Here is a 24,621-nt window from a genome sequence, read left to right as displayed (position 1 = left end):
GCCCTGTACCCTCGCTGCTCTGAGCCCATCCATCAGCCTGCTCCAAAGCATGAACCTGCCCCCCATGGAACAAGCCCCCAGCACCTGCCACGAACTGTTGAGATAATTGTGCCATCCATTACATGGCTGTCCTGTCCAGCACACAGTTTTCCCATCCATCTATCGCTCACGGGGCTCACACTGGCACTGTTGCAGTGAGTTGCCATGGCACTGCACACCACCCTGGTGACAGGGATGAAACCGGAGCCAGCGGGGCCATTGTGGGATGTGCTTTCCCAGGAACAGGCCTGGCTTTGTCCCAGCCTGTGCCACCGCCTGCCACGCTCCCGTCTCTCAGAACCCGGCCGTCCATCACCAGGGGCTGTGACCTGCTCCAGGGACCTTTCCAGGCAGCCCAAGCTCGGCGGCGCCTCAGACATCCTCCATCCCTGCAGCAGAGAGCCGTGCCTGCAGCGGCAGGGATGCCTTGTCTCTCTGCTCCCTGCTCTCAGCACCCTTTGCACCTGAAGAGCAAACAGTAAGTGTGTGCAACTCCTTATTCTGCCTCCCAAAAAGGCACCCCAGCAACATCCCACTCCATGCTGTGGTGTCCCTCCTCCTCCCCCAGTGACCTCTTTCCTCTCTTGTGGCCCCCAAGGCTTGTGGGGTCCTCCATGGAAAGGCCTTTTTCCTTCCTGAAACTTAATAGCAAGCAGGCTACAAGACATCCCTAATTTCCATAAATAATATAAAATAATGCTGCTTGTTTGAAGTGTTCACTGCCTGGACCGTGCTGGCTTGGCTGGCTAAGCACCTCTGTCTCTTGCAGGCAGGCTGCTGCCCCTGCCCATGGATTTGGAAGAGGCTGCTGACCTGGGAGTGCAGCCCACTGCCCCCACACCCCCCACTGCCCCCACACACCCCACTGCCCCCTCTGCCCCCACTGCCCCCACACACCCCACTGCCTCCTCTTCTCCCACTGCCACCACACACCCCACAGCCCCCTCTGCCCCCACCATCACCATCACCCCCGCAGCCCCTGCCAGCTTCAAGAAGAGCCGGAAGAAGAAGAAGGCTGAGGCCAGGGCAGATGCTCAGGAGGGAGGGGATGAGGCGGCAGGGCGGGTGGGTGCGATCGAGGGCCTCACACGAGCCGGACACCGGGCACTGGCCCTGGGCGCCGGGCAGGAGGCAGTGGGGTGCTTCAGGAAGGCCCTGCTCCTCTGCAGGGACACAGTGAGCCCCCAGCTCCACAGGGCTTGTGCCTTCAACCTGGGGGCTGCCTACGTGGAGACTGGGAAGCCCAAGAAGGGCTTTGAGTTCCTCCTCCAGTCCCAACCCTCAGAGGCGGAGAGCGGGGACCACTCGGGCAGCCTTTATTTCAGCGTCGGGGCGGCTCACGAAGGGCTCCAGGATTTTCCAAAGGCTCTGGAGTGTTTTGAGAAAGCCTCCGGCCACGGCAGCGCTGCCGAGGCTGGCAGCCGAGCGGGGACCTGCGTGCAGATGGGCTGCTGCTACCTGGGCATGCGGGAGCCGGCGCGGGCCGCGCGGTGTTTCCTGGATGCAGCACAGGCCTACGCGGCGGCGGAGAGCCCCGGGGCCGCGGCCGTGGCTCTGAGCAGGGCGAGCGGCTCCATGCTGCAGAGCCGGCGGTTCCGGGCGGCAGAGATCGCCGGGGTGCTCGCCCGGTGCCGCTCACTCTGCGAGGCCATCCCCGACCTGGCCCTGCGAGGTAACGCTGCGCCGCGCCCTCCACTCTCAGGGCCCCGCGGAGCAGCTCCCACGCCTGCTTTTCCTCTCTGTCCCCAGGGAAACTCTACAACGACATCGGCCTCGGCTACTCGCAGCTCCACATCTTCTCCCTGGCTGCCGAGAGCTTCGAGCAGGCCCTGGGGCTGTGCGCTGGGGAGCTGGACCGGCAGCAGGAGGCTGCGCTGCTGCAGAACCTGGGCGCTGCCCTCAACGCCCTGCGCAGCTTCGGCCCCGCGCTGGGCTGGCACCGGCGTGCGGCCGCGCTGCACGGTACTCGCACCGCTGTCTCTGCCTCTTGGCTTGGCCAGGTGTGCCAGCTCGGCATGGAGCCCTGTGTTCCCAATTCCAGGCGCTCTGGGGAACCGCAGGGCTCAGGGGCAGAGCTTTGGGAACCTGGCGTACGCCTGCAGCCAGCTCGGGAAGCACGGGGCTGCCGCGGAGAGCTACCTGCACGCCCTGCAAGCCTTCCGGGACTCGGGTGAGGGGAGGCACGGGCACCCCGGCAGCATCCCGCAGCCAGGCGGACTCAGCTGGGTAATGCTGCCTGCCGGGGATCTCGGCTGAGCAGTGCAGGGACCAACGCAGCCCTTTGCCTCCCAGGGGACTTGCAGGGGCAGTGGCAAGCGTGCGAGGGGCTGGGTGCAGCGTGCTTCCACTTGGGAGACCCCCAGAAAGCCATCGGGCACTATCAGGAGGCCCTGATTTTGCTTTCCCGCTGTCAGGTAAGGCATGATGGGGCATCCCCAGGGCCAGACCCTCCCGTGCATCGTGAGGCACTGTCCTCAGCCCTGGGGCACACCCACTTAGCCCATCACACATATGGGTTCTCTCCACCCCAGGACAGCCCCAGAGCTGCCCACAAACGGGTCGTGCACAAGCTCACAGATGCCATCCAGCACCGACTCCACCTCGGCCACCTGTCCTACCAGGAGGGCTGGGCACCCAGCCCAGCCCTGGTGAGCATCTCCCAGGGCATGGCACACTCTGGAGGGCTGGGAACTGGGACCCCAGTAGGGGTTGTGGCAAGAGGTGCCTGAGTTTGCTGGGCAGATTAACACGTTAATCCCATCAGGAGCCCAGCCAGCTGCGGTTTTGCTCCACAGTGCCCCGTGCCAGTAGGACACAGCTCCAGGGGAGCAAGGTGTGAGTAAGAAAGCTGCCATCCTCTCTCTCCTTCCTCTGGAATGTGTTTCCAGATGAAACAGGAGACAAGCCTTCCTTCACTCCATGTCCTCCAGGGGGAAAGCCCAGGCTGAGGACGAGCTGTACTGGCGTACCCCAGGAGCACATCCCAGGTATTCAGGTGAGAGGCTGCAAACTAAATGTGGGGTTGAGCCATCCACTCAACTCCTGATGGAGCTGAGTCTTTGGCACAGCCTGTGTTCTTGCCTGTTTGTCCTTCCTTCCTGGAGGTACAAGAGTGGCCCTGACTGGTGGTCTCACGTGGGAGCCTTGCAACCCAAGTGGCCTCCTGGGCACCTCTGGGGAGGATGACGATGGTCCCAGCTCAGCTCCAGGGTATCACAGTGAGCCCCAGGCTAACAGGTGGGTGGGAAAGGGGGAGACATCTCAGTACAGCCCCTGGCACCCAAATACCTCTGCAGCACAAGGGACCTCTCCTGTTTAATGGTGAAAATCCAGAGATTTTTAAAGACACATAATTCTGGGATTGCGTCTGGGGTCATTCCAGCTGGATCCTAGGGAGGGTTCAGTCACAGTGTGACAGGGGAGCTGTCCAGAACCCCCACACAAGGTTCACTTGTCTCTCAGCATGAGGACCACCAGCCCCCTGCCCCCAGCCAAGCTGCCCTATGCTGGCCTCCAGCTCCGTAAGTACCACAGACAACCAGAACATTGCTTCTCCAGTGAGCCCAGGCCTGAGGGTCTCACACTGCATCCCACAGGGCACCAAAACCACCAAACCCTCCATCCAAGGCCTCCAGAGAGGTAGGTGATGGCTTGGGGGAGTGGGCAAGGGAGGTTTGGGCTCTGAGGGGAGGGTTCACGAGTGGAGACCCCAGCAGGGCTGTTTCTTGGAATGGACACGACCCCAAGCCAAAAGTCACAGGGGCTGGGGATTTTGGTGCCTCATAGCCAACACCAAAACCGTGCCCTATGGATGGGGCAGCAGATCTAGGGGTGGTTTCCAGGACCCTGGTATGAACCTCCTGCCCACTCCTGCCTTCCAGTGCTTAAAGGGGCTCCAACAGAGCTGGAGAGGGACTTGGGACAAGGGCCTGAAGGGACAAGAAAAGGGGGAACGGCTTCCCACTGCCACAGGGCGGGGTTAGCTAGGATATTGGGAAGGAATTCTTGGCGGTGAGGGTGGGGAGGCCCTGGCATGAGCTGCCCAGAGCAGCTGTGGCTGCCCCATCCCTAGAAATGTCCAAGGCCGGGTTGGACAGAGCTTGGAGCAACCTGGGACAGTGGAAGGTGTCCGTGCCCATGGCAGGGGGTGGGGTGAGATGGCCTTTAAGATCCCTTCCCACCCAAACCAGTCTGTGACTCTGTGATTTGATTATTCCATTTTGCATCCTGCTGGACTCCCTCACTCCCTGTGATGCCTCCGTGACCTTGCAGCCTTGACGATGACCCCACTGCCACTGCTGCGGGCTGCTGGTCCCGCCGGGGACCCCGCACGGGCACCAGGACTCTGTCCCTCGTCTGCAGCCTCGTGTGAGCAGGAGGACACCGGGGAAACGCCGCTTCTGGGGGGAGGAAGGGGAGGGGGGCAGGCCGTGGAGCCAACACGGTTTTGACCCAGCTCCGTTTCTGCCATCCTTTGTATGTCGGGGTCCTGGGGAGGAAATGGAAGGGGCTGGGGGGACCGCGGAGCGCCGGCAGAGCCTGCACGGACCGCGGAGTGCCGGCGGGGACTGAGGGAGCGGCGGAGCGCCGGGAAAGCACCGCGGCCTCTGCGCGGCTCCTCCCCGGCCTGGCCGGGCGGTGAAGGGCGCTCCGCCCCGGGGCGGCCCCGCGCCTGCTCCGTGGAGCTCCGGGGCCGTACCGGGCTGTACCCGCTCCGGGGCCGTACCGGGCTGTACCGGGCCGTGCCCGCCGCATGCCGGGCCCGCGGGCGCTGCTGGGCCTGGGGCTGCTGGTGGCGGCGGCGCGGGCGGGCGGGCGGTGCCGGGACCGCGGCTGGGGCTGGGGCCGGGAGCGGGGCCGGTGCCTTCCCCGCCGCGCCATGCACGTCCCCAGCGCGGGGGCCGGCCCGACGGGGCTCCGCTTCCTCGGGTAGGGACGGAGGGAGGCGGGAGAGCAGGCGGGCGGTCCGCAGGGGCGGAGGGGGCACCGGGACGGGGTACGGGCGGGCTGAGGGGTGCGGAGGGGTCGGGCAGGACACCGGGATGCGTGCAGATGTACACGGGGGCTCAGCTCTGTGTGTCTCCCCCACCCGGCTCATGCAAAGTCGAGGGGATCACAGCCCCCAGGCTGGGCCTGGCCGCGTTTTGGGGTACCCAGGGCTGCCGTCTCCCACTCTAGGCAGGAGGAGGCCCAGGCTATCGACCAGGAGCTCTTCACTGAGTACAAGTTCAGCGTGGATCAGCTGATGGAGCTGGCGGGGCTGAGCTGTGCCACTGCCATTGCCAAGGTGGGGGTCCTGGGGGGCAGAAGGGGTCCTGGCACTGTGGGCTGAGCTGTGCCACTGCCAGCAGCAAGGTGGGGGTCCTGATATCGTGGGCTGAGCTGTGCACTGCCAGGGTGGGTGCCCAGGAGGTGGGTGGAGGTCTTGGGGGAGAGTTCCAGCACTACAGGCTGAGTGCTGTCCCCACCATCGACAAGCTGGGGGCCCTGGGGGTCCTAGCATTGTGTACCAAGCTGTGCTACCACCAAGGTGGGCACCAGGAAGGCAGATGGTGATCCTGGGGATCATCCCGGTCCCATGGGCATGCCAGTCCCAAGTTGGGGGTCTTGCAAATCCTGGCCCCATGGTGTGGGCCCACTCCCCCATCATAATGCTGTGCCTCTTGCCCCCCATAGGCCTACCCACCCAGCTCCTTCACCACGAGCCAGCCTGCTGTGCTGGTGGTCTGTGGGCCAGGGAACAACGGCGGTGATGGGCTGGTCTGCGCCCGGCACCTGAAGATGTTTGTGAGTCTTGCACAGGCAGCCACAGGGTCCCTGTGAGGGTGCTGGTCCCTGTGCCCCCCTGTACCTGTGGGCTCCAGGGTCCCATTCCTCTGGCTGCTGCTGGTGCCAGAGTGGGATTAGTTCAGGCTCCTTCTGCTCTTGCAGGGCTACCAGCCAACTGTGTATTACCCCAAGCGCCCCAGCAAGCCCCTCTTTGAAGGTTTGACCACCCAGTGCAATAAGATGGATATTCCCTTCCTCCCTGAGTTCCCAGCTGAGGTGAGGAGCAGCCCCCAGCTTGGCATCACCTTCCCCTGGAGCTTGGCCGGGACTGCCCTTCACCTGCCACCATCCCCGCCGCAGGCTGCGTTCATTGACGAGCTCTATGGCCTGGTGGTGGATGCCATTTTCGGCTTCAGCTTCACGGGAGCAGTGCGGGAGCCCTTTGGCAGCATCCTCAGCACTCTGGAGCGCGTCACGGTGCCCATCGCCAGCATCGACATCCCCTCAGGTGAGTTGTGGCCGCACCTGCCGGAGGAAGGTGCCCGGCCAGGGTGGTCCCAGCTCCAGCCTGGCCATGGCTTGTTGCAGGCTGGGATGTGGAGAAGGGGAAGGCAGACGGCCTCCAGCCCGACATGCTCATCTCCCTGACGGCGCCCAAGAAGGCAGCGATGCATTTCACCGGCCGCTACCACTTTCTTGGGGGCAGGTTTGTGCCGCCTGCGCTCCAGGAGAAATACGCTCTGAACCTGCCAGCTTACCCCGGCACAGACTGCGTCCTGCAGCTCACCTAGAGCTGGGGCCAGAGGGGCTGGGGGGCCAGGCCTGGCTTCAGCACTGCACACCAGGGCCAAATTCTGCCCAAGCCTCTGCTAGGAGGGTGCTCAGCACCTCACTGGGCTTCGGTGCGAGCCTGCAGGATGGAAAGGCCCAGCAGGTGGGAGTGGTGAGGGGCTGCAGGGGAGCTCTCTTTGGGGCTGCTGCCTAATCCAAGTGCTCAGGTGTAAAGGTGAGCTGGGGTTCTGCCACTCACGGCACCACTCACACTTTGGGATAATCTGATCACAATAAAGATTTATTCATGCCCTTGAAAAAAATAGTTCAGTACTCTGCAGGGTGTGTCCTTGTGTTCTTCTGTGACAGGCCCATGGCAAACGGGTCCCTGCCCCAGGGCCTGGGGGGGAACCAGGGTCACTCCTGAAGGTTCAGGTGGTGAAGTAAAGCTTGATCCAGCTCCAGACCAACTTGTCCTAGCCCAGCATCCCCAGGCAGCTGGGCCACAGTGCTGGGCTCCATCTGGAACAATCTCAGAGCACCCCACAGCACCCACCAGCACCAGGACCCTTACAGCCAGGTGGGACTGGCAGGTGCACAGTATGGCAGCCATGTCACTTGCTCATTCTGGCTCCTTCTTCCTCTTCTTCTTCTTCTTCCTCTTCTTTGTAGGGCTGTGTCCCAAGTTTGGCTCATCTGTCTCTTGCAGAGGTATGTCTGTTTCAGCTGGCTCTTCTTTGTCCTCCTCTTCCTGCTTCTTCTTCTTTTTCTTCTTTCTCCTCTTTGCAGCCTTCCCATCCTCTTCCACCACCTCCTCTTCTGTGCTTTGCTCTGGTTTCTTCCTCCTCTTCATGACCTTCCCCTCCTCTCCTGATACCTCTTCTCCACATAGCTCTGTGATCACCTTCTTCTTTTTCTTCTTCCTCACGACCTCTTCCTCTCCTGTCAGCTCCTCTTCTCTGCTTGGCCCCTGCTTCTTTTTCTTCTTCTTCACAACCTTTTCTTCTTCCAACACCTCCTCCTGTTCTGTGTTGGGTTCCTGGCTCTGTGGCACCTCAGCTCCATCCCTGGACTGTTTCCTTTTCTTCTTTTTGCCCTGGCTGCTCTCCGGGGGCTCCTGCTGCTGCTCCCGTTGCCGGTATGCGGCCAGGAAGGCTCGTTCCTGCTCCTCCAGGCGCGCCAGCTTGGCACTCATGGTCAGGCCGTGACGGGCACCCCTGCAATGACCACAGGCAGCGAGGACTGGCACCTCCCCAGCAGGGAAGGTGGTCCCCAGCCCAGCCTGGAAGGAGGGGGCAGCCCGGCCAGCTGACCCCCAGGCACTCACTTGTGTGCCGTGCGGCCCCCGCACGCCTGCACCAGCTCCTCGTCCGTCAGCCTGGGGACACAGACAGGAGGTGTCACCAGAGCATCTGTGGGGGGAACACGGTCTGGAGCAGGGCTCCACCGTTCAGCCCTCATCCCTCCCCATCAAGGGATAGGCCCAGCCTCACCTCCTGACCGAAGAGAGGTCCAGCTTCTCCTCCTCCTCCTCCTGACTGCTCTCAGAGCTGGCGGGCAGTGCCACAGCCTCCTCCCCACAGGCTGTGAGCGTGGCTGACTGCAGCACAGAGACACAGGGACTGTGAAGAAGGGGAGCAAGGAAAACGGGGCTCTGGGGGCCACAGCAGAAATGAGCTGGGGGCCAGGCAGCCCCCAGGCTCCTGGGGCCAGTTACCTTCACAAAGCGGCCGTACAGCAGGCTCCCGCTGCTGCCAGCCTTGCGTGGCTTCTTATTGCTGATGCTGCCTGCCTGCTCAGAAAGTGCCTTCACAGAGATGCCATCCTGGGTGAGAAAAGGCAAAGGCTTGGAAATGATCAGTCCAAGGGGTTTCACCCCTCCAGCAGCACCTTTCCACCACCACAGCCCCTGCGCGAGGTGCTGCTTCCTCCCAGGGCCTGGGGGGATACGGTGGCAGTACAGGGGTCACCGAAGGAACCCAAACACCCTCCCCTGCCTTCAACCCCATCCCTGTCCCCAGCCCTCCCACCTGCCCGGCCTCCACAGCGATGTTGGCGGCCGCCTTGTTGAAGACGTGGTCCCACCAGTGGAAGGTGAAGGGCTCCGCCGCGTCGTGTCCCACCTGCGGGGGGCAGAGGAGCTGCCGCAATGGCTGCGGTGGGCAGCGGGCACCGGGCCGGGGGGGGATCGGGACTCACCCCCGCCGTGTCGCACTTCACCTTCACCCGGATGGCCTCGGCGATGCCGTCCTCCCGCCTGCCCAGCCCCTGCCCTGCACACGAGGCACCCGTCACCCCTGCACGGCCGGGGGCACCGGGGCTGCAGGACCCCGGGGGTGGGGAGAGACCCCAGACCGGGTCCTGCAGCAAGGAGGGGGTAGCTGGGGCCTGCAGGGAGCTGGGGAAGATGGGCTTGGAGGGGCACGGGGGCAGCCGGGGATCTGGGGGGGATCGGAGTCTGGGGGGAGCCGGGGGTGCTCAGGGGGGCCAGGGTGGGGCGGGACAGGCCGGGACCGCGGAGCGGGGACCCCCGCCCGGCCCCACCTCGGCGCCAGCCGTGCCGCCTCAGCTGGCTCTCGGCGAACAGCATCCCGCGGCCCGGCGGCTCCGGGGCGCTCATGGCCCGGCGGCTCCGGGGGAGCCCGGAGGGTCCGGGGGCAGTCCCGGTGTGTCCCGCTGAGTCCCGGGGGCAGTCCCGGTGTGTCCCGGTGTGTCCCGGTGTGTCTCGGTGTGTCCCGCTGAGTCCCGGGGGCAGTCCCGGTGTGTCCCGGGGGCAGTCCCGGTGTGTCCCGGTGCGTCCCGGCACCGGCGCACGAGGCCGGGGCGGGGTCACGGCCGCACCGCCCGGAAAGGGCTGTGCGCATGCGCGAGGGGCGGGGCCGAGGGTGGGGCGGGGCAGTGGGCAGGGCTGGGGATTTGGGGACAGGGATCGGGACATGGGGACACACGGAACTGGGGACCGGGGTAGGGACATGGGGATGGGGGGACACAGGGACACAGGGATAGGGTTATGGGGACGGGGGGGTGCACGGACACGGGGACAGAGATAAGGACATGGGGATAGGGGGACACACGGACACGGGGACATCGGGGCCATGGCGACATGAGACATGAACATGGAGGCGTGGGATACACAGGGACAGGGACAGGGACAGGGGGACACACGGACATGGGGACAGAGATGAGGACATGGGGACAGGGGGGTACACGGACACGGGGACAGGGATAGGGACAGGGGGACAGGGTGTTGCACGGACATGGGGACATAGGGGCCATGGCGACATGAGACATGAACATGGAGGCGTGGGATGCACGGGGACGGGGATACGCAGGCATGGGGACACACGGACACGGGGACACACGGACACGGGGACACACACAAACAAAACCGTGCACACACATGTGCACACATACCCATACCCACATCTGCAGCCGTGCTCACACACATGGACGTGTCACACACACACGGCTGCACACTCAGACACACTCGTGTGTGTGAACGTGACACATCCTACACCCAGCCCTCCTCAGCTGAGCCGTGCACACACCCCTGCTGGGTGTGCAATAGGAACACACACACGGGGTGACCTGTACACACACACAGACAGACAGATAAACACACACACACACAGAGCTGACTCTGCCCTGTACACACACAGACAAGGGACAGACAGACAGACAGACATACACACACACACAGAGCTGACTCTGCCCTGTACACACACAGACAAGGGACAGACAGACAGACAGACAGACACACTTTTCCAAGCTGTTCTACTCCTCGAGCTCCTAACCCCAGGATATTTCCCTCCTGACCTTCTCTTGAGTCACTTTGAACTTGCCCCTCCATAGTCAGGGCTGTGGCCACAGGAAACTGCCCATACCATGGAATTTGGTAACAAAAAAATGGTTTATTGAAAGGAATGTAGATGTTGGTCTCCTGCCATCTTTCTCTCCTCCACATTTTTGATTTCAAAGTTGGAAGTGTTACATTGGGACACTGGGGGAAAAGGCTGCAGATCCCCTCCAAGGAAAGGGGGGGGAATGAAGTATAAATATATCCTTGACAGCAGAAATCTCTCCCAGTCAATCAGCCGGATTTGCCACTACCTGCTGCTGAAATCACTTCATTCATTATGTTTTAAAATAATTAATTCTATGTATCAGAGGAAAAGGAGAGGAAACAGCCAGTGAGAACACCTTTGGGCAACTCCTTGGGGAAGGAGGGATACGGGAGTGAGAAAGTGCAGTGGTTCCTTTGGAAGTGGGCCTTTGAACAGCACATTACCAGGGATTAGGGAAAGCTCTGGAGGGATTAAGATTTCACTCAAAGGCTCCTTCTCACCAGCCTTCAAAGCTCCTTTTCCTCCGGAGCCTGGGAAGGCCGGGTCTGCACCCCGTGGGTACCAAAGACCAGACCCAGCTGCATCCACCTGCCAGCCCCCTCCCGGTGACCCCAGCCCCCTCCCGGTGATCCCAGCTCCCTCCCGCTGACCCCAGCCTGGCTGTCCCACCCCCCAGGGCTGCAGCCCCGACCCTCCACCTCTCCCTCCTGTACATGAGCAGGGCAGCAAAGCCCTGGGAGCAGCACTGGGCAGCTCTGCCAGGCTGCTGGGGGAGGTGGCACTGGGTGGGCACCAGAGGCTGCAGGCTGCCCTGTGTCTCTGTTTCAGCATCTTGGCTGGTGGGCTGGCAGCAGGGGAGGAATGAGCCCAAAGTGGCACAAGAGCAGGTGCTACAATGTGGAGACAGGAGAAATTTGTTTTCCCACTTAAACAAGCAAGAGACACCAAGGAGTGGACAGCCTGTGAGGGCTCATCGTGGCCTTTCAGGAGTTAAAGAGAACTTGTTAAAATGATGGACAAAGTCTTTTTGTATGGACAGATAATGATGACACAAAGGGAAATGGTTTTAAACCAAAAGAGGGAAGACTTAAGCCGGATATTGGGAAGAAATTGCTCCCTGTGAGGGTGGTGAGGCCCTGGCACAGGGTGCCCAGAGCAGCTGTGGCTGCCCCATCCCTGATCATGTCCAAGGCCAGGTTGGATGGGACTTGCAGCAACCTGGGACAGTGGAAGGTGTCTCTGCCCATGGCAGGGGGTGGGATGAGATGAGCTATGAGGGTTCTTCCCACCCAAACCTTTCTGGAATTCTCAAACTCCTGTGGACTCTCCTCAGTGCTTCACAGCCATGTGCACCCACTGCAGCAGGATTCCTCCACCACGCAGGGACTCATTTCCAGCCAGCTTTGGAGTCACCAACCTGCTCCATCCCTCCAAGTCCCTGTTCCAGCACACACACAGAGCCCTTGCACTGTGGTGCCTGACACCACGTCACACCTTGCTGGCACGCTGAGGGGGTGGAAGGATGATTTCTGCCTGGCCAGAAACACTGCTGGGACTAATTTTGCTCCTTGGGGATTCAAACTCACCATGGGGCTGTATCCCCACTCCCTGTGCACCCTCCCTTCCCTGCTTGCACCATCCATCCATCCATCCATCCATCCATCCATCCATCCATCCATCCATCCATCCATCCTCTCACAAGCACATTCCTTACAAGAGCTGGCTTGTGCAGACTTTAGTGCCATCAAGGGACACTGAAGAGATCCCAAGGCTCACAGGCACTTTCAGGAGCCTGTCTTGAGCTGCAATCAGTAACATTTGGGAAGAGCTCTGACCCTGCCAGTGCCAATTGGGACCTCCAGTCCCATCCCTACACAGCTTTGTGCAAACTTCCCATGTCTGAAGTGCACAAAGCACTGCACACGTTTGTGCACAGCCTCCAGAAGAGGTTAAAGCTGCTTTCTAAATCCTCCTCCAAGGGATTGCAGGCTCATTAGGGTGCACACACAGAGGCAGGAGTGTTCCCAGCCCCGTGTTTTCTCCAGCACCACCACCTACACTCAGCAACACCAACACCCATCCATCCCAGTTCCAGCTGGGTGCAGCAGGTTTTACAGGTATGCAGCAAACCTCCTGTTCCCTCTCTGCCCAATCCTCCCACACTGAAAGAAACTCAAAACTCTCAAATAACACTGACTCCCAAGCTCTCAGCGGTTCCAACAGCTGCTAATTGCCAATTCTAATTCAAAGGAGCTTCCAAACCCAGCACTTTAGGGCCAGTGTTTGAGAAGCTCCAGCAGCATTCCTGAAGTGTCAGAGGTTTCCTGGCCAGGAGGGAAGGACAGGACAGCACAGATTAATCCCAAGTAACTGGGAACTGGCCCATCTGAGCCAAGGCAGGCAAGGATGAGACAGGGATGCAGGGAGACAGATGGTTGTGCGCATTTATTTTCCTTTGATAAAAATGGTGTATGCAAATTACACAGCCATGGAGGCTCCTGGGAAATACCACCCTGCTGGTCCTGGGGAGTCTCTTGGACAGTCTGAACATTCAAACACACCAGAATGGAAGGGGGGGTGGAGGATGGATCTAAACTGGGAGGAACATGAACTTCAACATTTTTCAGTGAGGCGAAAAGACCGTTAGCTTATTTTTCCATTTCCTTTTTAGTTTTCACACTTGTACAAATGAGCCCACTGAGCACGGGACTCAATGCCCCTGGACACCTCTGACCAGGAACCACATGACTTGGGCAGGAACACACCTTCCAAACCTTCCTCTGCACAGCACCTTCAACTCAAGCTCAAGAACAGCACACCTGGTCACTGCACACCCCTGGGTTCCACTACACCACCCCCAAAGTGTAAAGAGGCCACACTTCAAATGCAGGTTTTGCACCCACTCTACCAGGAGATTGGAGGCACCTGTGAGTGAGGGACACGGGCTCGGTTCATCCCAGGAAACATTAAGACAAATGACATCAGAAATTCTCAGGTAATTTCAATTTTTCTTTTGATCCATTCCCAATAAGACACTGAGAGAAATAACCAATCCCCAAACTCGGCTCAATTTTTTAAATATTTGCCTGAAAGGAGGGCTAAGGGAAGGAATCATGTACAGTTAAAATCAAGCTACTCAAAACACAATCATTCAGGTAAGTAACTAGAAGTATCGCCTCTACCATCTAGAGAGAGAGAGAAGAGTGTCTGAGACAGGGCATATTTAGGAAAAAATACACATCTGAAGTCTCTGTGGCCACGATGAGAACTGGAATCCACATACAAGCCAGTTAAAGAGCATTTCAACATGAAATCTTAACTTAGTAGGAAGGTCAGGGGTTAAGCTGTATCTTTTTGTTTTAAATACATGGACAGCTGTCAGATATGAAAATGACGGCGGGCTTTCCGGAAAGATCCCCTGTGCATGTGTATGGATGCGTGTGCTGACGTCTGTGGGGCAGCAGGGCAGAGTTTAGGAAGGCTGGGAGCCCAGCAGTCTCTCGATAGCTGCGTTGATGTCCCCACCGGTGGCGATGAGCGCCTGCAGGTTGGCCTCACGGTTGATGAAGCCCATGGCATTCAGCTGCTCCAGCTGCTGTTGGAATCGCACTTCGGGACTCTGCGCCTGCGAGGGAAAGGACACGGACCCTGCAGTCAGAGAGCACACACAGCATCCCAACACGGGCACTGCCAGCAGCCACGGCTCTGCAGGAACCCCAGCTCAGCTTCAGGGTCATGCAGGGACAGTCTCCATGTCCCCTTGGGATGTGGCACACCAGAGTCAGTCCTGTCTCTGTACTGACAGTGGCAGCAGTGCAGGCAGAAGGATCCCCAGCACGCTGAGCTTAAAGCTCTTAAAGGTTCAACACCCCAAAGGGTCAGCCAGACCCCAACACCAAACCTGGCCTAAAGCACCACAGCCACAAGAGACTGTTGGGGACCACATCCCCTGAGTGAGGTGAGGTGGGGACCCCCCTGGAGACCTCCCTGCCCATGCCAGCACCCACTGGGCGTTACGTACTTGAGAGCTTCCTCCGGCCAGCAGCTGGATCATCTGCTGCATGAGCTGCTGTTGAGGGTTACCACCCCCAGCTGGAGAGGCACTGGCCGGCGTCGAAGCAGAGGGAACGGGGTTCTCCGGGATTGTGCTTCCTCCTGTGGAGGACGGGGGCATCCGGGGCATGCCGAAGGAGCCAAGGCTGCAGAGGAAGGCAGGGCACGCTCAGGGTGACACTGGCACTGGGCAACCCCCCAGAGTGGGGCAGCAGGGCAGCCAGCAGGTGTGACCAGGCTGGCCCCTCACTGAAGGCCCTGCTACAGGGCAGCTCTGAAAACCGAACCAGCTGCATCCATGTTCTGATCACACCTGGCACTGAGAGTGAGCAGAACTAATAGAAGCCTGCAGAGAACTGCTGTGACGGAGCATGACCCGTGGGGACAGTAGGCAGAGAGCTGCCAGTAGATCAGCCTGCCCCAGCACACCCACCCAGCCTTGCGTCTGTCCATCTCATACTGTTCTCCAGAGATAAAGTTCTTGAGTTCAGTCCACACCAAACACAGCAAACAAAGGATGGGGGAAGGACCGAGTGCATTCCAAGCCTTTTCTCCAAAAAGAAAGGGTCAAGGACTTCCCAGTGAAGCACAAGCAAGCAGCAAGTGCTAATTAGCTTGCTCAGAGGGGCCTGCAGGCACACACCAGCACAAGTCCCCATGACAGAGCACCCTAAGCAGATCTCCTGGATGAATCCAGAGCCAGTTCTGCCTGCTGGTTCTGAGCACAGCAGTTCTGCCTGCACGGCCCTCTCTGGAGCGTTCCGTACCTTGGCACTAATCCGGGGGCCTCCGTCTGCAGCGTCTGGAGTCCCTGCTGGATCTGGAGCAGGGCCTGCATGGCGCGGGGGTTGGTGAGGATGGACAGGGAGTCCGGGTTCTGCATCTGGGGACCAAGGCAGAGAGACACCACGGTACCAACCAGTGAGAGCTCAGGCAGCCAGAGCTCCACCACTGTCACACCTGGGCCAGCGCCAAGCTGCGCCTCTTGCCTGCGGCCAGCGCTGGCCTTCGTGTCTGGATCCTCCTCTGAGGCTCCAGACTGCAGGGCTCACCTGCAGGGACACTCACAGAGCTCACAGCAGCTTTCCTAAATGAACTGGGTGAATCAGATTAGAACTGGGGACATGCCTTTGGATTCTGATTTACCTGAGAACCAGCTGCTCTAGCACAATTAACTGTGTAATTTTTGTAAACTCTACACAGTGATAGACTGTCTACACAGGGGCTCCAAGTAGCTTAACAAACCTAATCTGGAGTCCACCATTCAGTAATTCAGATGAGTTAATTCAGACTACCTTGTCTAACCAAGTTCTTCCTCTTTGTCTCCCCTGTGCAACCCCCTTCCTTCCTCAGCCCGGCCCCCCAAGCCCACATGCTTCCTGGTGCACTCAACCAAGCAGCTGAGATCCTGCCTGTCCCACAGTGGGGGAGAAGCTCTGGAGCCAGGGGCTGAGGGCAGCACAGGGCCAGCCAGAGGCCTTTACCTGCTGCAAGAAGACAGGGAGCTGAAGGCGGAGCTGTTCTTGAAGCTGTGGATTCCCAGCAAAGAGGGGGACATTTACCATGATCTAGCAAGAGACAGCACATGTAGGTAGGGTCAGAGGGTTGCTGCCACTTGCTGTTAAACCCTATGCAACTAAGCCACGAAGAACAGGTCACTCATGGGGCCCCTGACTCCCTCCCTGGGCTTTCAACATTGCTCCCCTGCTACAGGGGATGAAAATGGGACAGCTCAATTCCTGACAGCAGTGTTGAACAGAGGGCACCTGGCCATGGGCAAAGAGAAGGCCATTCCCATGTCCCTCTGAGAGCCACCTCTTGTGTTATGGGCTCTGCAAAACACACTGGGCTCAGAGCTGGGGCTGCCTTCAGGCTATTGAGAAATACAACCAAACTGTGTATTCACTCTGCTCCAGTGTCTGCAGGAGGAACCAGTCTGACCCCAGCAGCAGACTGACACCTCACTCTGAGCTCATGGCCTGCTGGCAACAGCAGACACCTGCAACACTTTTACCTGTGCTGCAAAGTCCGGGTTCTGGGCAAGAGTTTGCATCATGCTCCGCATGTAGGGGGCAGAGATCATATTCTGCATCAACTGAGGGTTTTCAGAAATCTGCTGCAGGAGTCCTTGCATCTCTGGGCTGTTGAACATGCCTGCAATGGGAAGGGAAGACAAAGAAAAACCCCTGATGAGCCTGAACACCACTGCACTGTCTGAAACACAATGTGACAGGTGACAGCACTGCCTGTACTCCATCCCCTGGCCTACAGCAAACATGGCTGTGGACAGCCACAGCAGTGCTGTGCTGGCCACTCCTGCTCCTGAGAGCTTCAGGGACAGCAGAGTTCCCAAAGGAACCGTCTGACAATCACATCAGAATAATTCAATGGTGTCTGCAAGTAGGCTAGACCCATTCCTATGGATAACAGCCACAGACAGGGCTCAAATGCCAGAAGAACCAACCCTCCAAGGAAGCCTGGGTGACCTGCTCAGCCAGCAGCACCCTCCAGCTCCTCCCGTACGTACCAGCGCCGATGCTGGCAGCATTCAGCCCAAAGGGGTTGGACACAGTTGGGGTGCCCTGGGTGGTGGCTGAGCCCGTGCTCCCTTCGCTGCTGGGTGCCTGACTCTGGGAAGCAGGGGGTGTGGGGCTCCAGGGGTTTGGCAATGGCTCTCTGTTCTCTGTCCGCAAAGGCTGAGAGCTCGAGCTGTCAGAATTCCCCGTCAAGGAAGAGAAAGGATTGCTGCCAAACTAGGGAGAAAGAGAAAAAAAAAAAAAAAAGAAACAGATGGAATCAGTTAGTCCCAGCAGACCAACCCCAGCACTGAGTGAGCCAGGGAACAGCAGATCATATTCAGCCAAGTCCAGAATTTGCTAAACATGTGCCATGATCCGCCTCCTGAGAAATCTGCAATCCACAACACACCTCACTCAGAAAAAGACCAGGCTCAGGAGTGGCCACAGCCTCAGATTCAGTTCCCAAATGCAGGGCTTCAAAATGCCCTTGTAAAACCAGCACCCGGACATAGCAGTAGGTAATGCTGGACTGGAGTATGTCTGCACAGCCCTCTGCAGCCAGGCCTGTGCTCCCTCCTCCTGCACTACCAGCCAGCTGGATCTGAGCCAGCTCCTTCACTGAAGGCGTCAGGCTCCAGCTAATCCAGGGAGCAGAGGGCTGGGCTAACAGTGACAGGGCCTGCCTATCAGTCAGGGCTGGCATCCAGCTGGGGGACTGGAGGAGCCAGAGCAGGTCTCTCCTCTGACACCTCAACCCATGTCATGAGAGGCACTGCACCATGTTCTCTGGCCAGTGCCTGCACTGGAGTGGAGCCACACTGTAGGAAAACTACCCCAGCAGCACAGGGGACAGGGAAAGACCCCCTTCCCACACTTCACCCCACTCACAGAACACAGCCATACCTGCTCCCTGGCTGCACTAAACATGGGCTCCTGGATGTCTGTGTACATCCGTCGCAGGGCATTGTATCCTCCTGGAATGCTCTCGAGGTTACTCAAAGCACGGTCCTGGTTCCGCATCATCTCCTGCATCATGGCAGGGTTACGAGCCAATTCCATCGTCTGGGAGAAGGAGGAAAAGGTGGAAAGCTCAAGCTCCTCTCCCAGGAGAGACAGAGGATAATTAAACCAAATTCACAGGCAGAGAGCAGAGAGATCATTTATCCAAGCAAAGAGAGCCCAGGGATCCAGGCTCCTCCCAGGCCCTGCTCAGCTCTCTTCCTGCTCAGCCTCAGTTCAGCTTGATGAGATTGTTTTGTTCCCAAGCAGCATCAGGACATCCAAACACTCAACACCCATATGTTCCCACTCAGACTGGATGGACTACATACAACTGGGAAGGTGGATCCTTCCACCCTCTCCAGACTTTTGATGGGTCTCCCCTGCACAAAAAATATCCAGCTCTCATTTGAGGAACTGCTCATGTACAGATTATTCACAATTTAGTTCTGCAGCTCTGGAATTTCATGTATGGCCGACACAGCTGAAAGCAGAATAACTGAGAAGCAGATGGAAACGAGGCCCATCAGCACAACTCTCTTTACAAGCCTCCCCAGGAAACAGCAGAGTCCAGTTAATGGCTATTAACACCCAGATTCTCACTGACCCCTTAGGATTCCCTTCTGATGAACCTTTGGTCTTCCAGACAGCCATTCCTTTTGAACACGGGTCCACTCTGCTCTGGGAAAAATGAGAGCCCTCTGGGATCCCAGCCTACACTAATGCTCCCCGCTGATACAGGTGGTGAAACATTCACTGTACAGCTCTGGAGTCTCTATGTAATTTGACAAGAGAACTAGAGAGTAACAAAGAACTTTTGCAGTAGCTTCACTTCTCCAGCACTGTTTTTACTTCCATTCCTGAATCACAACACAGTGGCCTTGCTAGGAAAATCCCAGCATCCCTTTTTTCCCAATACACAATGGATTCAATAGCTCTGAAAGGGAGATAAGAGTTGCAAGGATGTGGGTTGAGTATTTAGTATTCACATAACTCAAGACCACCATCTGTTTGTGGAGAGCTCACAGCAGAAAGGAACAGATCTCCAAAACCACTGCTCTGGCATTCCCACTCCTCCTCTGCAGTGCAGACACTGATGTTGGTCCACAAAGACTCTCCTCAACATTCTTTACTGAGCCCTGGTGTGACTCACCTGCCTCATGAGCTCTGGGTTATTAAGCATGTGGCTTATCTCTGGATTTCGCTCCATGAGCTGCTGCATCTGGGGATTGGCCATGATCATCTGCCTCATGAGGTCAGGGTTAGACATCATGTTCTGCACCAAGGGATTCTCCATGATCTGGGAAAGCATCTCCGGGTTGGACATCAGCTGCCGCTGCATCTGCTGCTGGAGCTCCATGAAGTTGGCAGAGCCCATGCCAAGGTTGCCCAGCCCAGTGATGCCACCGAAGCCAGCTGGAGAGGGAGCAACACACAGGAAGAGAGGCTTCAGTCAGTAACTGTGAGCAACTGCAAAAGAGGACAGGCACAGCAGCTGAACTGCATCCCCAAAAATCCAGGAGTATCCTGTATTCCTACAGCAGCCAGCCATGAGTAAGGACAGCCCTACACACACACACTTCACCAAGAGGCATTAGCTTGGGCTAATACACAGAGGTGTGCCATGGGAGTGACTCATGCAAAGCCCATGGCAAGCAGAGACAATAACCCCTTGACAAGGGGTCAAGAATCCAATCTCCTTGGTCTAATCCCAGAAAATTCTTCCTTTTCCCAGTGCCCACTTACACAGGATGGATGCAGCACTGTTGGGGCCTCCATCTCCAGGACCTCCCACGCTCCCTGACCCGCTGCTCCGTCTGCTGCCGCTCCCCGCGTCCGGACCAGCACTGCTGGATGTGGAGGGCTGAGATGGAGCAGCAGGAGAAGAAGGGGTTGCAGTGGGGGCAGAAGCAGCATTGGGGGCAGAAGCAGCAGATGTTGAATCCTGGACCCTGCAAAGGATAAAAAGTATTAAATTCCTGGTACTGGGGAAGGGCAAGGGGAGTCCTCTGCGGGGACACAGGATGTGCACCCCACGATGACCGGGCTCCCAGCCCAGCAGCCAGCCCCAGCTTCCACCCCGTCTCTGCCTGCACTGGTCCACAGCTGTGCTCCCAGATGCCTTCCATCTGCTGCAATCTGCCTCCCATCCTGAGCACTGCAGCCCCTGACATGTCCTGGCCCAGGAAGAGTGGCTGGACGGGTCTTACCCTGACTTGTATCCAGCTCTTCCTTGAATCCCACTGAACTATTTATTGCAGGATATCCTTGAGCAATGAGTGTGCTTCAAACAGCAAAATCCTTCTGCTGCTCCCACAGAAAGCACAGGAGGTTACAGCAGGGCTAGTGCACGGGGTAAACAACAATGTTCATTTCTGAATATTCCTATCAGTACTTCTGGGGCAAAAAGAAGCATCAGCATTACTGTACAAAGAGAGAAACTGAGGCACGAGGCAGCCAGCACCTGTCTCACAAAGCCATGGAACGTTTCTGGCCAGCTGGGTTCCAAATTCCCAGCTCTACCACTGGCTGTACCTTGATGCAAGGCTCCTGCTCCAACACACGTTGTCTGGAGCTTCTTTTAACCCACTCACACAGACACTGTGCTGTAAGCCACCATGCAGCAGGTGCTGGACATCAGCTTTGCTGAATACACCAACCCAGGCTGGTACCTTCTTACCACAGTTACTCCTCAAGAGTGTTATAGGAATTTGAAAGAGAACATTTAAAGATTTTCTGAAGCCTCTCCAGTCATGACAGTGAGCCCTGGACTAGTATTGAAGAGCTTTCATTAAATTAGACCACAAAATTCACTTTACTCACCTCAATATTAAACCTCTGACAACAAGAACAATGATTTCATTATTTTTTTTCCCAAACCAAGAATTATTAATTTTCTCTATCTCCCTTTCCTTTTTCACTCTTCTAGGACTTGAAAAATCAACCCTGAAGGCCCCTGCCACTGTCCAGACTGACCTGAGTGCTGATGAAAACCAGTGGCCACTGAGAGAGGCAAAGAGTGGGAAAACAAAGCAAATGGGAAGCTGAACAAGAAAGGAAGAAGGAAGCCAGAGAAAGGACACTTGGTTTCTCTCAGCCTCTTCCCACAGGAAGAGGCTGTAATGTCTTCAGTAAGCACTTTCCTAGGACTATCAGCAGAAAAATGAGCAGCCCAGGACAGTTCTGATTCCCCCTTTGAAATGATTCACCAATACCACATTTGTAGTGGAGACAGCAGAAACAGCATCAGGCTCTCAGGCTATCTGGAGAGGCAGAATCCAAGGAGAGGCTGCAGAACCTGACAGCACACTTCCTTGTGTTTGTAAAAGAACAGGTGGAATAAAAAAAACAGGGAAAAACCCCATCTTGATTAATGCAGCTGCCCCAGGAGACAGCAGAACTGCACAGAGACACAGCCCTGGAGTTCCCTGGGAGCTGGGGCACAGTGTGGGCAGAGCCCAAGGCATGGCTGTGAAGAGCCTTCCAAGATAATGAAATGTGGCTGCAACTAAAGCACAGCAGCTGTTCCCAAAACCCTTCCATGCCCACCACCCCTCTGGAAAGTGCTGGGAAGAGCTAAACCTGCAGGACTCAGAGGTCAGCCCTGTGTCCTGCTCTCAGCCTGAGGTCTGTGGTGCACCTGAGCCACACCCCCACAGGGAACTGCCAGGGTGCACCCACGAGTGAACCCCACACTGCCCCGTGTCCGTGGCTGCACAGCATCCACTGCCTGCAGCAGTTTGTGCAGCTGTGCTTGCAGGGGCCACACAGGGCCTGTGTGCCTCCTGTGGCACCTCAGAGAGCCTGAGAAGGTGACAGAAAACCCAGGTATTAACACAAATTCACTGAGAAAGTGATTTCTTTTATCAGCAACTTTTCCTAGGACTTTTGCTGGCTTGCTAGAACCAGTATCCATTTCTGGTGAGTTCTTCCAAGACACACACATGAGTAATGTTAAAGGACCAGCCCCTCCAGGTACCTGCCACACACCATCACAGCCATGTCATCCCTGGACAGGTTAGTGACAAACTCCACTGCTGTGTGCCACAGCTGGGGCAGGTAAAAATCCTCACCATCAGTTATTTCCACCCCCATTTGAGCCCAGCCCACCCAAGACCAAGCTCTTACTTCTGCGGAGTCTTAATGACCAGGTGAACAGTGAGCCCATCTTTGATCCCATGTTGATTCAACGTGTCTCCATCCTTCAGGATCTTCCCAGCAAAGATCAGAACCAGCTGATCCTGTTTGGCTTTAAACCGTCTAGAAATCTCTTCTTTGAACTGAAAAACAAACAGCATTTTTCAGGCAAAGGACTGGTACCAGTAACATAAAGCTCCAGGGCTCACATCCACTCTGGGAGCAGCCCAAGGAACTGACCAGCTCTCAGAGCCCATGAAGGTACCACACAGTCACCAGGTGCTGGTGATGTCTGAGGTGTTCACGAAAACCAAAACAAAGCAAAGACAAGCTCTGAAATCACAAACTATGGAGTAAATCTCAGAAAAAACAGAGCCATTCCCTCAGAAGGGCTGAAGACTTCCAAAGCAAGACCAGTTGTGCTTCAGGCCTAACCCAAACACACCATTTATGCTGAATGACTGAACTGGTTTCATCTGCTCATTTGAGGTTTTTTTCCTAAGGAAAGCCAATCTCTGATTTAATACAGGACAGAGCTCTATGGAAAAGGCAATAATCCTTTATCAGCCAATGGAAATAAACTAGGTCTTCTCCAATTCCTATTTCTGCAACTGAATTCCCTGTGAGCATGCCACAGAGCATGGACACCTCTTCCTTACTGAGTGCTGTGCTGGGATTTACACCTGCAAGCAAGACTCTCACTGCTGGCCCTGCTGGGGCATCCCCAGATTGATTTGGAGGAAATAAAGCCTCGCACTTGGAAAACACAAACTAAAGGGAATTCAGAGGGGAAGGCCAGGATGGAGAGTGAAACACACGCAGGTTCCAGAGCTCTCAGCCTTCACAGCAAAACTCTAAAATCAAGGCTGGGCACAGCACAGCCCGACCCCAGATCACCCTGTCTGCCTCTCCCCGCACAGCTCCGTGTCCCCCCTGCACAAAGCCCTCACAAAACGCCCCCTTACCAAGGGGCTCCCCAGGAGGGAAAGGATCAGGAGGGCCACACGTGCACAGCCCCTGCCCACGCCATGAACTGCTGCCCAGAGATCCCTGCCAGGCCCTTCACACGCCGAGCTCGTGCCCTACGGCCGACCAAAGCGCGCAGCCAGCCCAACGCAGAGCCCATGACACCTTGTCCCAGTGGGCATCGCCACTTCCTCAATGCCAGGACCAGCCCTAGAGCCCGCCCCTGCCGATCCCAGCCTTTGCCAAGCCCAGTTCTCGGCAATCCCAGCCCTCTCCCGCTCCCTAGCAGGTGCAGAGCCCCCCCAGCCCACCCACGGAAGGGCCGATGTTTCCATTCCTCCACCTCATCCAACACTAGCCCCAAACATCTGCCCGGCTCCTCGCCCCCCGCCCGGGAAATTTGCCTCCAGACAAGTCCAGACGTAGGCCAGGACCCTCAGATGTGCCCCCGGCAGCCCCCACGCACCTCTGCCCACCACCCCAACACCTTTCCCACCCCTCCGCTCAGGGAACACTCTCCCCCGCAGCCCGGCCCACGGGCCGAGCCCCCAGACCCCACCCCGGTCCTTCACACTCCTCCCACTGCCACCACCCCCAAAGGCGCTCTCCGAGTCCCTCAACTATTGCGGTTTCGACACCTACGACCCCTCCCACAGGTGAGCCCCCCAGACCACCTTCCCGCCCTCGGCACTTTCCCCTCCAAAGGCCTCGAGCACCTGCCCTCCTTCAGATCTCCCCGTTCCCTCCCACCCTGGCTCCAGCAAGGCCCAAAGGCCCGGGCTGCCCCGAAAGGCCCCCGAACCCAGCCCTAGCCCTGATCCGGGTCTCCAAGAGACCCCCGGACCCTCTGACCGCCCCCCAGCCCAGAGCACCCTTCCCCCGCTCCTCACGCGCGCCCGAAATTCCTCCCCGGCCCCAAACTCTGGTCCCTTCCCAAAAACCCTTCAGCCCACTCCTCGATCCCTCAGTCCCCGCAGACCAGCCGCCGCCGCCCCTCAGCACCCGCGACAGCCCCCCCCAGGCCTCTCCGCCTCCCCGGCCTGCCCCCGCCCCCACCTCGCGCACGGAGGCGCCATCCGCGATGACGATCTCCTCCTTGTCCTTGGGGGTCTTCACGGTTACGCGGATGAGCGCCCCGCCGGGCCCTGCCTGGCCGCCCCCGCCAGACCCGGGGCCGGGGCCGGGGCCGCCGCCACCGCCGCCGCCACTCGGCTCCGCCATCTTCGCCGCCCGCCGCCAGCCCGGGCCACCGCCACCACAGAGAGCCGGGAGCGGCGCCACAGCACCTCCTCGGCCCGAGACAGCGCCTCCCGGCGGCCCGGAGGAACAGCGGCGGCGCGGGGGCGGGGGACAGAGCGGGGCTCGGGCTCACGGGGGCGGGGAGGCGGAACCGGAGCGGAAAGAGGCTGCCACAGCCTGGGGAGGGTGTGCTGCCCGCAGCTCCCCGCCGGTGCCCCCACCGACCCCCTTTCACCGGCCCCACCCCCGATCCCCGCGGTCACCGAGGGCCCACGCCTGCCCCG

At 58.3% G+C, this 24,621-nt stretch overlaps 4 protein-coding genes across 7 annotated transcripts; 2 read left to right on the top strand and 2 right to left on the bottom strand.

Moving 5' to 3' along the window:
• Positions 1–1,041: 1,041 nt before the first annotated feature.
• Positions 1,042–4,423, top strand: TTC24 (tetratricopeptide repeat domain 24; the record flags this gene model as incomplete). Its single annotated transcript, XM_041464883.1, has 10 exons — positions 1,042–1,711; positions 1,789–2,001; positions 2,081–2,209; positions 2,332–2,453; positions 2,571–2,687; positions 2,804–2,874; positions 2,970–3,034; positions 3,144–3,276; positions 3,502–3,678; positions 4,312–4,423. Coding segments are annotated over 10 exons (1,797 nt in total), but the record flags the coding sequence as incomplete, so codon positions are not given.
• A 314-nt stretch (positions 4,424–4,737) lies between these two features.
• On the top strand, positions 4,738–6,902 carry NAXE (NAD(P)HX epimerase). The gene is made up of 6 exons (XM_041464931.1): positions 4,738–4,968; positions 5,218–5,326; positions 5,716–5,826; positions 5,971–6,084; positions 6,169–6,316; positions 6,397–6,902. The coding sequence occupies exons 1-6, from the start codon at positions 4,793–4,795 to the stop codon at positions 6,597–6,599; spliced, it is 861 nt and encodes a 286-aa protein (XP_041320865.1). The 5' UTR covers positions 4,738–4,792; the 3' UTR covers positions 6,600–6,902.
• A 148-nt stretch (positions 6,903–7,050) lies between these two features.
• On the bottom strand, positions 7,051–9,394 carry GPATCH4 (G-patch domain containing 4). Of its 3 annotated transcripts, none has more exons than XM_041464930.1 (8): positions 9,264–9,394; positions 9,124–9,232; positions 8,779–8,852; positions 8,610–8,702; positions 8,297–8,404; positions 8,073–8,179; positions 7,907–7,957; positions 7,051–7,796 (listed from the first exon to the last, which is right to left on the bottom strand). In XM_041464930.1, exons 2-8 carry the CDS (start codon positions 9,197–9,199, stop codon positions 7,202–7,204), a joined length of 1,104 nt encoding a protein of 367 aa, XP_041320864.1. In that variant the 5' UTR covers positions 9,200–9,232; positions 9,264–9,394; the 3' UTR covers positions 7,051–7,201. The 3 variants fall into 3 exon arrangements, with proteins under 3 accessions (XP_041320864.1, XP_041320863.1, XP_041320862.1); XM_041464929.1 differs by having other exon boundaries at positions 9,124–9,255; positions 9,308–9,369; XM_041464928.1 differs by having other exon boundaries at positions 9,124–9,390.
• Positions 9,395–12,850: 3,456 nt separating this feature from the next.
• UBQLN4 (ubiquilin 4) lies at positions 12,851–24,553 on the bottom strand. Of its 2 annotated transcripts, XM_041464803.1 has the most exons (11): positions 24,155–24,553; positions 22,124–22,275; positions 19,742–19,947; positions 19,149–19,411; positions 17,900–18,058; positions 17,005–17,230; positions 16,492–16,631; positions 15,962–16,045; positions 15,245–15,360; positions 14,446–14,623; positions 12,851–14,049 (listed from the first exon to the last, which is right to left on the bottom strand). In XM_041464803.1, exons 1-11 carry the CDS (start codon positions 24,317–24,319, stop codon positions 13,897–13,899), a joined length of 1,842 nt encoding a protein of 613 aa, XP_041320737.1. In that variant the 5' UTR covers positions 24,320–24,553; the 3' UTR covers positions 12,851–13,896. The 2 variants fall into 2 exon arrangements, with proteins under 2 accessions (XP_041320737.1, XP_041320738.1); XM_041464804.1 differs by lacking the exon at positions 15,962–16,045.
• Between the last annotated feature and the right edge of the window lie 68 nt (positions 24,554–24,621).

The sequence above is a fragment of the Pyrgilauda ruficollis genome, unplaced genomic scaffold (genome assembly GCF_017590135.1).
Source record: "Pyrgilauda ruficollis isolate IOZ18807 unplaced genomic scaffold, ASM1759013v1 scaffold185, whole genome shotgun sequence".
NCBI classification, from domain to species: domain Eukaryota; kingdom Metazoa; phylum Chordata; class Aves; order Passeriformes; family Passeridae; genus Pyrgilauda; species Pyrgilauda ruficollis.
Note: the sequence above shows the minus strand (reverse complement) of the source record. Positions and strands in the feature narration are given on the sequence as shown.

What these genes read in the sequence shown, in the direction of transcription:
- NAXE (XM_041464931.1), top strand. Translation starts at nt 4,793, where the DNA reads ATGCCGGGCCCGCGGGCGCTGCTGGGCCTGGGGCTGCTGGTGGCGGCG. An exon ending in GTGCCACTGCCATTGCCAAG is followed by an intron (nt 5,327 to 5,715) that starts GTGGGGGTCCTG and finishes TGCCCCCCATAG; the next exon opens with GCCTACCCACCCAGCTCCTT. An exon ending in TCCCTGAGTTCCCAGCTGAG is followed by an intron (nt 6,085 to 6,168) that starts GTGAGGAGCAGC and finishes TCCCCGCCGCAG; the next exon opens with GCTGCGTTCATTGACGAGCT.
- GPATCH4 (XM_041464930.1), bottom strand. Translation starts at nt 9,199, where the DNA reads ATGAGCGCCCCGGAGCCGCCGGGCCGCGGGATGCTGTTCGCCGAGAGC. An exon ending in TCGCTGTGGAGGCCGGGCAG is followed by an intron (nt 8,405 to 8,609) that starts GTGGGAGGGCTG and finishes TTTCTCACCCAG; the next exon opens with GATGGCATCTCTGTGAAGGC. An exon ending in GACCTCTCTTCGGTCAGGAG is followed by an intron (nt 7,958 to 8,072) that starts GTGAGGCTGGGC and finishes CTGTGTCCCCAG; the next exon opens with GCTGACGGACGAGGAGCTGG.
- UBQLN4 (XM_041464803.1), bottom strand. Translation starts at nt 24,319, where the DNA reads ATGGCGGAGCCGAGTGGCGGCGGCGGTGGCGGCGGCCCCGGCCCCGGC. An exon ending in GCCCCCGGATTAGTGCCAAG is followed by an intron (nt 14,624 to 15,244) that starts GTACGGAACGCT and finishes CTTCCTCTGCAG; the next exon opens with CCTTGGCTCCTTCGGCATGC. An exon ending in TGGCCGGAGGAAGCTCTCAA is followed by an intron (nt 14,050 to 14,445) that starts GTACGTAACGCC and finishes TTTCCCTCGCAG; the next exon opens with GCGCAGAGTCCCGAAGTGCG.